Consider the following 12,202-nt stretch of genomic DNA (forward strand, 5'->3'; position numbering starts at 1 on the left):
GAGTGACCATACTTTGTCTCCATGGTAACTAAACATTTCGCGCTGTTCTGTCTAGGCATTGTTATTACACATTACCCTCTGAGTGAGAGATTATAGATTGGCATGCCGCAATTACCATCTTCACTTTGAGCGGGCAGAGGCCCGCCTCATCTTTCATTTCACTGTATTCCGGCAGATAGACATGGTGTTCCCGTTAGAAATGACAATAATACTACTCTACTTTTAAGTTCGGGACGTGTTTGGGCTTTTCTGATAAGACGCTGTTCGATACGTTCAGTTGTTCATAAACAGCTTATTACTGTAAGCGTTGTCGATATTACTTAGTCCTAGATAGAGATATTACTAAGTTGAGGTATAGTTAAAAGGCTGTAGTAGTTGGTTGAAGTGATGTCTCTATAACCCGTTTTCAACCAGAACTGTACCTGCTGGACATTTTGAAAGCTGACCAAATGCGAGTAAATAACCTGTGTTAGAAGCATGAACTTGGTTATTTAATGATGTGAGCTTTTTCTTAACTCAATTAAGATGACATAGAACAGCTAATGTGGTGCCTTTCAACAATAACTGCCCTCATCTCCTTCTTGATTGCACCACGCTGCCCAGTCTAACTTTCATGTTTGTACTTTACCTTTGAACTTAAAGCATATGGGTGATTTATCATGCTAGCTCAGTATTGTAGGTATATGTATCCAGAATCCACGGACTCTGACTCTCTGAGGAATTAATTATGTACAGTCGTGGCCAGAAGTTTTGAGAATGACACAAATATACATTTTCACAAAGTCTACTGCCTCAGTTTGCATGATGGCAATTTGCATATATTCCAGAATGTTATGACGAGTGATCAGATGAATTGCAATTAATTGCAAAGTCCCTCTTTGCCATGCAAATGAACTGAATCTCCAAAAAACATTTCCACTGCATTTCAGCCCTGCCACAAAAGGACCAGCTGACATCATGTCAGGGATTCTCTCGTTAACACAGGTGTGAGTGACGAGGACAAGGCTGGAGATCACTCTGTCATGCTGATTGAGTTCGAATAACAGACTGGAAGCTTCAAAAGGAGGGTGGTGCTTGGAATCATTGTTCTTCCTCTGTCAGCCATGGTTACCTGCAAGGAAACACGTGCCGTCATCATTGCTTTGCACAAAAAGGGCTTCATAGGCAAGGATATTGCTGCCAGTAAGATTGCACCTAAATCAACCATTTATCGGATCATTAAGAACTTCAAGGAGAGCGCCCAAGAAAATCCAGCAAGCACCAGGACCATCTCCTAAAGTTGATTCAGCTGCGGGATCGGGGCACCACCAGTACAGAGCTTGCTCAGGAATGGCAGCAGGCAGGTGTGAGTGCATCTGCACGCACAGTGAGGTGAAGACTTTTGGAGGATGGCCTGGTGTCAAGAAGGGCAGCAAAGAAGCCACTTCTCTCCAGGAAAAACATCAGGGACAGACTGATATTCTGCAAGAGGTACAGGGATTGGACTGCTGAGGACTGGGGTAAAGTCATTTTCTCTGATGAATCCCCTTTCCGATTGTTTGGGGCATCCGGAAAAAAGCTTGTCCGGAGAAGACAAGGTGAGCGCTGCCATCAGTCTTGTGTCATGCCAACAGTAAAGCATCCTGAGACCATTCATGTGTGGGGTTGCTTCTCAGCCAATGGAGTGGGCTCACTCACAATTTCGCCTAAGAACACAGCCATGAATATAGAATGATACCAACACATCCTCTGAGAGCAACTTCTCCCAACCATCCAGGAACAGTTTGGTGACGAACAATGCCTTTTCCAGCATGATGGAGCACCTTGCCATAAGGCAAAAGTGATAACTAAGTGGCTTGGGGAACAAAACATTGATATTTTCGGTCCATGTCCAGGAAACTCCCCAGACCTTAATCCCATTGAGAATTTGTGGTCAATCCTCAAGAGGCGGGTGGACAAACAAAACCCACAAACTCCAAGCATTGATTATGCAAGAATGGGCTGCCATCAGTCAGGATGTGGCCCAGAAGTTAATTGACAGCATGCCAGGGTGGATTGCAGAGGTTTTGAAAAAGAAGGGTCAACACTGCAAATATTGACTCTTTGCATCAACTTCATGTAATTGTCAATAAAAGCCTTTGACACTTATGAAATGCTTGTAATTTTACTTCAGTGTTCCATAGTAACATCGGACAAAAATATCTAAAGACACTGAAGCAGCAAACTTTGTGTAAATTAATATTTGTGTCATTCACAAACTTTTGGCCACGACTGTAACTTTGAACTCTGCCAAAGCAGGGGAAAAAATATCCATCTTTGTCTATTGAAAAGGGTTATGGACTTGTTGATTATCTGTGGACTTGCACTTATTGAAGTGTTGCACTGACTGAAGCATTGTCAACTTTAAAAAGTCAACACAGTCCTGAAGGCCATCAACAGTGTGACTCACTATCATATCCCAATAGACAAAGGCACATATACTCACACCGTGTCTGTCAGCGACAGGGAATGAGGTAGCTGCCATCCAAACAATCGGGAAGGGATTAAGTGCTGTCACTTTCGTCTGTCTCACCTCTCAGGCCTTTTGTGCACCAACATGAGCTGTTCCTGCCGACGCACTGAAGTACACCCGTCGGCCGCGTAAACAAATGAAACTAAATAGCTCGTCACCAGCTGTGTGTTAGTCAGAGATGATGTCGCTTTTGTGTCTCCAGGAAGGGAAGTGATTGCGAGGGAGTTTCGAGTGAGGATGAGAGGGATTGCTTAAGCGGTCTGTCAAAGTACACTATGATGTCTCCTCTAATCAGTGAACTCCAATTGCTCTCTCATCAAACATAGAAATTGAATGTTAATAATAACGAATATTTTAAAGGGTTGTTTAAGTCTATTGATAAGCTCCTCTATCCAGCTGGAAGTTACACAAAGAGAACATTTGGTTGTTGTTTGAATGAAGGTTTCCAACGGCTGTTGGGAATTGCTTCAACTTGTCCCAGCAGGTTGTCATTCCTGTCAATATCCAACATGATCTCTTTTAACCGTAAAAGTGCCACCGGGTCAATTTTGGCCTCAAGAGGTGATACGGCACATGTCGTTATTTCGATATCCTGTTTTTGATCCTGAAATGTTGGACTTTTTCAAGCAACTACTTACTGAGATAAACCCCCACAATTGACCATGTTTTTTGTGTTTATATGGAAGAATAAAAAATGATCTCTTTTGTATACTAGTGGTGTGCAGCAAACATAACGACCAAACCGGCCTCTCACGCCATCGTGCACATGTTGAGTTTGTCTATCCTCACCAGACGGACACGCAGGTTGAAATAGCAAAACGAACTCTGAACCAATTATATTAATTTGGGGAAAGGTCGAAACATTCATGGACATTTAGCTAACTAGCTTGCTGTTGCTAACTAATTTGTCCTGGGATATAAACATTGGGTTCTTATTTTACCTGAAGTGCACAAGGTCCTTTTTTTATGCTGGATCTTTGTAGAATTTTGACCCACAAAATTGTGACACTCCACAGATAAAAGGGGAAACCTAATTAGTTTCTTGTAATCTCTCCGCGTTCTTCTTCTTCCTCCTTCTTCCTCCTCTTCTCCTTCTTCTTCTTCGTCTCCTCCTCCTTTTTTCTTTTTCCTTCTACTACATGGCGGTTAGCAACCAAGTGTGGACCTCATTCATCTTTCAATCACCCACGTGGGTATGTGCTCCTAAAAACCAATGAGGAGATGGGAGAGGTGTGACTCGCAGCGCATCAAGCGTCACAAATAGAACCAAGATCTATTTTAGCGCCTGGCTACCCCAGATTCAAAGGCCCCTTTGATTTCTGCAGAGTGATGTCATATTCATTCCAGTAATGCCATTTAAGCGGTTGATCAAACATAACACCAGTGTTACTAAAGGACCAACATTTGGAAAAGCCTGCTTTAGACTTTCTTGTTCAGTACCTTAATAGTCCAGACCCACCACCCAGCCAGCTACTCAAGGCATCAACAGTCTATTCTTCATCGAACCACCCTCCTTTGAATTGAAGCTTCTATTTCCAAGACAGCCCCGGGGCTGTGGAGGCACTGTATAAATAGCAGCTACAACCCCCCAGCCGAGACTTAGAAAGATAGACCTGTTGTCCCTCCACATACAGGCCATTACTTAGGTAGTGAGCGTGTATGCCGGGATTGGGCTGGAGGTAATATCGAGCCACCTGTAAGTAGCACCATTCCCTAGGGACCACCGGGATATAAATCAATGGTGCCTCTCAATAGGATGATGGGGGGGTAAACCCATACATCAGTGTCCTGGTGGGGTGTCTGAATTGGAAATGATGACGATACCGTGATACGTTCTAGGCTTTGGACAGTATAGATGGCACAGTCAATGTGTGCACAGTTCCCACAACGTTAACTTAGAACCTATTATAACTTGTAACTTCCATCCATCCACCTATGTAGAGTAGCTTTCGATCCATCTAAATCTTGATGTGGCATGATAACCTGTTTTGGTCTCAGTGTCTTGGTGTTCATTAAAAGAGGTCATCCATGTGCTTTTCTGCCTGTTTATTTAGGATAGGATGAACTTTAATGTCCCAAGGCTGAAATTGTCTCAGACACGTACCCTGGTTCGATCCTGGGCTGTATCCCAACCGGCCATGATTGGGAGTCCCATAGGGCGGCGCACAATTGGCCCTGCGTCGTCCGGTTTAGGGTTTGGCTGGGGTAGGCCTACATTGTAAATAAGAATGTGTTCTTAACTGACTTCCCTAGTTAACTAAAGGTTAAATACTGCTGTATACAAAGTTGAGGCTGTACATTACACACTCAAATTACCCTTATTTTGTCAGTGGCGTACTAACACAGCTCAGCTTTACTTGTTGCTGTTCAGGTATTTGATGGCCATGGGAGTGAAGGAGTGCTTATACCTGTTCAGCTTACATGTGGGGACCCTATAGCGTCTGCCTGAGTCGGAGGAGGGACCCTATAGAGCGTCTGCCTGAGTCGGAGGAGGGACCCTATAGAGCGTCTGCCTGAGTCGGGGAGGGCCCGAGCGCGCCGAGCGGGGGGGCCCTATAGAGCGTCTGCCTGAGTCGGAGGAGGGACCCTATAGAGCGTCTGCCTGAGTCGGAGGAGGGACCCTATAGAGCGTCTGCCTGAGTCGGAGGAGGGACCCTATAGAGCGTCTGCCTGAGTCGGAGGAGGGACCCTATAGAGCGTCTGCCTGAGTCGGAGGAGGGACCCTATAGAGCGTCTGCCTGAGTCGGAGGAGGGACCCTATAGAGCGTCTGCCTGAGTCGGAGGAGGGACCCTATAGCGTCTGCCTGAGTCGGAGGAGGGACATGGGAGGGGTCTGAAATAATAATCTGATAACGATCTGTTAAAAAATAGTCTGTAGGGAGGGATGTTGCCTCACACCCATGACCTTCATGGCAGTTTTTATCAGGCGGGCAAATTGGGATTTCAGTTGGACTGATAAATTGCCAAACCAGACTATGATGCCATATCTCAGGATACTATCTATGACCGCATAGTAGAACGGGAGCGTTCTTTTCTGGTCATCTCCAAATACCCTGAGTCTACGTAGGAAATGGAGGCGTTGTAGTCTGCAGCAGACACGCTCCACTTCGATCTTCCAGCTCACCACATTGTCCATATTTACACCCAGGTAATTATACCAACTAACCTGTGCTATGTTGGTATTGTGGACAGGCACATGGACACCGACAGATTTGGGGTCAAACGCCATCTCATCCGATAAGGAGAAAATGACGTTGGATAGATCCACGTCCCGACTGCTATCTGGACGCATTCCACTTTAGGAGGCCTCATACATGTTCTACCGCCGGCATTATATATCACGGTTATTGTCGCTGAGGACATTGTACGTTTCTGTTAGGCACATGCACTGAATGGAAACGTCAAGGTCTCCTCCTGGCCCTTTAAACCTGATGAATGGTCCGAGATCCCTGATTCATGTGCCCTCTTTGCTACCCCTCTCTTCGTCCCACACAGAGCGTAAATCCTTGCCCAGACGTGAAAGCGCCGCGCGACACCCCTCAGTAGGGCTACTGATACCCTTACTACAACATTTGCCCTGCCCCACCATATTTTATGACTGAAGCATTTTCTATCTCTCTCTCTCACTCACTCACTCACTCACTCACTCACTCACTCACTCACTCACTCACTCACTCACTCACTCACTCACTCACTCACTCACACACACACACACACACACACACACACACACACACACACACACACACACACACACACACACATATCCAGGCAGATTTATGAATTTTAATTGGATTGGCGTCATGCTGCGAGCGGTTCTTTGACGAATATCAAGGCAGGAAGCTTACCTCCCCTCTCCCATTGGCCCACATGATCTTGACACGTCCAGAGCCCAGTGTAGGCACCCCTGTTAGGATGAAGGGTCTCAACGGCGATTCATTTGTAATCGTGTGATATCTGATTGGATGGACTTGATTGGAGGTGTCAGGGCATAGTGCGACGGGGAATGCAGTTGACATGTACACTGAGTGAACAAAACATTAGGAACACCTGCTCATTCCATGACAGACTGAGATGCCTTATTGATGTCACTTGTTAAATCCTCTTCAAATCAGTGTAGATGAAGGGGAGGAGACGGGTTAAAGAAGGATTTTTAATCCTTGAGAAATTGCGACATCGATTGGGTATGTGTGCCATTCCTGGTTTGAGTGTGTCAAGAACTGCAACGCTGCTGGGTTTTTCCACGCTCAACAGTTTCCCGTGTGTATCAAGAATGGTCCACCACCCAAAGGACATCCAGCTAACTTGACAACAACTGTGGGAAGCATTGGAGTCAACATGAGCCAGCATCCCTGTGGAACGCTTTCGACACCTTGTAGAGTCCACGCCCCGCCGAATTGAGGTTGTCTGAGGGCAAAAAGGGGGTACAACTCAATAATAAGGAAGGTGTTCTTAGTGTTTTGTCCACTGTCTGATTTCCTGGTAACAGCAGGCCATATGTTGTGCCTCGCGGTAACAGATCAGGGGCAAACCCAATCTCCCCAGGCATCTGTCTGGAATGAAAAATATGTGTGTTCAAGAAATAAAAAAGTGTGACGGGAGAGATTGGAAGAGAAATCGAATGTGCACAAGGCGCGTACCGCCCTAGTAAGTAACATATCCACTGGTATGACTCGGTGGCCACCCACGACACAGAGTGAATTTTGGAGCGAGTTAGTCTGCTGCTTTGGGGACCCCGTGCCCCTTCCCGCCGCGGACGCCTGTTAAAGGAGAGGAGCGTTGAAGTTGAGCCACCGTGGCTCTGTGGCGGTAGTGTGCGACAGCCAGCTGCCATCCCGGGCGAGACCCCAGAAATGGGCCTTCATCGTAGGGATAAAGTCGTGGCCGGCGGCGGCTTAGCGATCATCCACCCTCCCAGAACAAAGAGATGTCACTGCAGTAGATCCATCACACAGGTGTGGATGCATCCTAGCCCTCCCTCTCCTTTTGACCCAGCACCCCCTCTCTATATCGAAGCAGAGATTGTGATGGATAGAGACTGAAGCCATGGCACAGCTTGCTAGCTCAACCCACCCTAGGTCCCCTTTTCCAAACAATCTGCATCTGCCACCACCCAGCGCATGAGATGCCTTTGTAGCAAAGGGGGACCAGAGACAGACAGAGACACACACACACACACACACACACACACACACACACACACACACACACACACACACACACACACACACACACACACACACACACACACACAGCTCCACCCCCCCTGATGTATACACTACGGCTCATCAGGCATGAGAATCAAGAGGCTCAGGGTAGCGGGTCGACTGTTATTGTACAGCAGCCCCTTAATGATCAGCATCTGTTCTCTTCTCTCTGCCCGCTAGCATTAGCCCGCGCTCCGCGCACCCGTTAAGCAGGCCTTTTGTGTGTCGTTTCCTACCAAGATCCCCTTGCTGCAAAAAATCCCCCCTGGTTGCTCTAGCCTTTCACCCCGCCCCCCTGTGGAAAATCATACTGCTGACTCGGGTGGAAGTTTGATTTAAAGGCAGTGCTCGTTTGTCTGAAAATATATACTGTGTGTTTTCTATAAGAAAACATTGAGGAGCGCATCCTCTATTTGCGACTCACTGATATTGTCCTTGAGGAATATTGTGTAAGCCTTTGGAATTGCACATACACACACAAACACACACGTTTCTAGTGATTGAATACCTGCTCTGCAAAACGTACATCCTCAGGAAACACTGCAAGTAAATAAAATGTGCAATCATGTTCATCACAGCTAGAGGCTATGGAGAAGAAAAGCGGTCTGTTTCTATTCCTATTGTGTTACCGCTGTGATCCTCATTACTACTCATGCGTAGTCGAGTCCGGAAACGTCGAGCCCAGCCGAGACAGCAGTCAGTTTGACGGCGGATACCGCGGATACCAGTTTTCTTTTAAGTATTTTTGAACAAAGCCTTAAAGTTAATGCTTACTGGTGGGAGAATGAAGAGAATTCTGTGGGGAAATGAGGACTGTCTGAAGCTGACTAGTGTTTGGTTGGCAGTAAATATGTTATGTTAATAAATCATGATGTCTCGGATGCTTAATTGCCTAGTTTTCTAGATATAAGAGACTTAGTTTCTTGGGAACGCGTCACGTTTTCACCTTTATCTTGAATATATTTCAGGTGTGTGTCGTGGAGAGTTATGGTGACTTTAGTGACAAATTATGATGTTAGAGCTATATGGTGTAGGGTGAAGTTTCCCCTAGATTCTGATCTTGGGTGAGTTTGGCATTTCCCTCAACTAATGGTTAGGAGCAGGTGGTTTTCAAGATCCATGTATGTATTTGGTTGGTACTTGAGTTGCCAACTATCCACAGCATTCCTTAAATACTAACAACGGTAATAACCAATATAATTTGAACGATTTCCTCATCTAAATGTGCTGATTAAGCAGAACATGGGCATTGCATCTTAATGAAACAAGGGTCTGCGTGGTATTGATTAGGCCACAATTGATTGATGAGGGCAAAAACGGTGCCGTAAGGGAATTTTATGGTAATCTCGAAGTACTTCGTGCTTTTGGACAGTGTTTTTATATCAATTGGTGTGTCTTCTGTATGTGGATGTTATCCTTATGAGGTTGTAAGCACAAATCTCTACACACGTTTTTTTGTTGTTGGTCCCTTTCTGGAAATGTGTCTTGCATCTCATCTCAAATAGCACAGCATCACTAAATACAGTGCATTCTGAAGGTATTAAGACCCCTTGACTTTTTCCCCATTTTGTTTTACGTTACAGCCTTATTCTAAAATGTCTAAAATCCCTCACTAATCTACACACAATTCCCCATAATGACAAAGAAAAAAGATGTTTTACATTTTTTTTTTCAAATGTATATATAAAAAAAAAAAAGGAAATATGACATTTACATAGGTATTCAGACCTTTTACTCAGTACTTTGTTGAAGCACCTTTGGCAGGAAATACATCCTCGAGTCATCTTGAGTGACGCTACAAGCTTGGCACACCTGTATTTGGGGAGTTTCCCCCATTCTTCTCTGCAGATCCTCTCAAGCTCTGTCAGGTTGGATGGGGAGTATCACTGCACAGCTATCTTCAGATGTTCGATCGGGTTCAAGTCTGGGCTCTTCAGAGACTTTTCCCGAAGCCACTCCTGCCTTGTGTTGGCTATGTGCTTAGGATTGTTGTCCTGTTGGAAGGTGAACCTTCGCCACAGGCTGAGGTCCTGAGTGCTCTGGAGCAAGTTTCCATCAAGGATCTCTCTGTACTTTGCTCCGTTCATCTTTCCCTCGATCCTGACTAGTCTCCCAGTCCCTGCCACTGAAAAACATCCCCACAGCATGATGCTGCCACCATTATGCTTCACTGTTGGGATGGTGCAAGTTTTCCTCCAGATCTGACACTTGGCATTCAGGCCAAAGAGTTCAATCTTGGTTTCGTCAAACCAGAGAATGTTGTTTCTCATGGTCTGAGAGTCCTTTAGGTGCCTTTTAGCAAACTCCAAGTGGGCTGTTATGTGCCTTTTACTGAGGAGTGGCTTCCGTCTGGCCACTCTACCATAAAGGCCTGATTGGTGGAGTGCTGCAGAGATGGGAGAACCTTCCAGAAGGACAACCATCTCCACAGAGGAACTCTGGAGCTCTGTCAGAGTGACCATCGGGTTCTTGGTCACCTCGCTGACCAAGATCCTTCTCACCCGATTGCTCTGTTTGGCCGGACGGCCAGCTCTAGGAAGAGTTTTTGTGGTATCAAACTTCTTCCATTTAAGAATGATGGAGGCCACTGTGTTCTTGGGGACCTTCAATGCTGCAGAAGTGTTTTGGTACCCTTCCCCAGATCTGTGCCTCGACACAATCCTGTCTCTGAGCTCTACGGACAATTCCTTCGACCTCATGGCTTGGTTTTTGCTCTGTCATGTACTGCGGGACCTTATATAGACAGATGTGTGCCTTTCCAAATCATGTCCAATCAATTGACTTTACCATAGGTGGACTCCAGTCAAGTTGTAGAAACATCTCCAGGATGATCAATGGAAACAGGATGCACCTGAGCTCAATTTCAAGTCTCATAGTAAAGTATGAATACTTATGTAAGTAAGGTATTTCTGTTTTTTTATTTGTAATATATTTGCAAAAATGTCTAAACCTGTTTTCACTTTGCAATTTTGGGGTATTGTGTGTCGATTGATGCGAAAGACAATGCAATCTGTAACGGAACAAAATGTGGAAAATGTCAAGGGGTCTGAATACTTTCCGAATGCACTATATTTAGTACAATATACATAGTCATATCACATATGGTCTAGGCAGGTATACAGTTGTGATCCTGTACCAATATTAATGTATTTGAGGGAGCATGATAAATGGAAAATGGAACATGTTGCGCCTTTGCTCCATGTCTACCCAACGCTAACACATTGAAAGAATTGCCATTTCAGAATGTGTTACTTTTTTTGTGGTTCATTTAAGTAGTCCTTTAGTGCACTGACTTTTGGTTTACTGTAAATTCCCTTTGATTGTTGCTGTTGCGGCATAGTGCCTGCTTATTTCCTGTTAGTACAGGTATCTGCCATCAGAAGGGTGCTTTTTTTTTATTGCTGGGGAATTTATCCTTTAAAAAAAGCATTGACTAAAAGCAGTGATGACATTGATTGACTGTAGTGCGGTTGAATAAATTACCCATAGTGCCTTTCACAGCCACCTGTGACCCTTTGACGTGGCTCATTTTGTTACCTTGCCAAAAAACCTCGGTGACACATTTTCATGCCATTTCCACATCACCACCTGTGGTCCTGTCTGTGAAAGCTAGGTAATTTCCTGAAGAGGTTGAGGGGTGGCCCTACCAAATGGCAATTTCATCTAGTTTTGAGTGTATTAGTGAATATAACATATCAAATAAAAATGTATTTGTCACATGCACTGAATACAACAAGTGTATATCTTACTGTGAAATGCTTACTTACAAGCCCTTAACCAACAATACAGTTCAAGAAATAGTTAATACAATGTTTTCTAAATAAACTAAAGTAAAGAATTAAATAAAAAGTTACACAATAAAATAACAATAACGAGGCTATATTCAGGTTATGAGTGATTTTAGTTATCTGCCAGTACTAACTAAAAAAGATTGGAATCATATTGTCATCTGAACTGTCATTTTGGCCAGTGATTTCTTGATTCAATATAGTGTCGTTATAATTTTGCAACACAAATACCCTAAAGAATGATAACAAATTACAGTAATCTCATCTAATGCATTTCCTTGATAATAACGAGTACCACAATGGAAATAAGTCAGTGGACTTTATTGTGCCTTGGCCATTTTAATGCATCTATTGTTGTAGTGGTTGAGGCAACTCTATATGTATTTTAAATATGTCTAATAAAATACTTATATTCCTTCTTTTTTTTTTTTTTTTTTACACCCTTTCCTAGAATACTGACCCGGTCCATGACCTGCTGTTGGATGTGATCACATGGGTTGGCATTCTGCTCTCCCTGGTCTGCCTGCTCATCAGCCTGTTCACCTTCTGCTTCTTCCGGGGCCTCCAGAGCGACCGCAACACCATCCACAAGAACCTCTGCATCAGCCTCTTCATTGCCGAGTCCCTCTTCCTGGTGGGGATCAACCGAGCTGACCAACCGGTAAGAACACTCCTAAGCCGGCCAGGTGATGCTCAAAAAACACAGCCGACTCAAT

The 12,202-nt window shown here is 44.7% G+C and overlaps 1 protein-coding gene across 13 annotated transcripts in view; it reads left to right on the forward strand.

The window, feature by feature from the left end:
• Positions 1–12,202, forward strand: part of LOC106608716 (adhesion G protein-coupled receptor L3) — a 314,019-nt gene that overhangs the window by 257,321 nt on the left and 44,496 nt on the right. For all 13 annotated transcript variants that reach the window (XM_045721692.2, XM_082977451.1, XM_082977453.1 and 10 more), the window contains one exon: positions 11,938–12,147. In XM_045721692.2, coding sequence (XP_045577648.2) covers positions 11,938–12,147 — 210 coding nt within the window. The remainder of the gene's footprint in view (positions 1–11,937; positions 12,148–12,202) is intronic.

This window comes from Salmo salar, chromosome 07 (assembly GCF_965601325.2).
Source record: "Salmo salar chromosome 07, fSalSal1, whole genome shotgun sequence".
Lineage (NCBI taxonomy): Eukaryota > Metazoa > Chordata > Actinopteri > Salmoniformes > Salmonidae > Salmo > Salmo salar.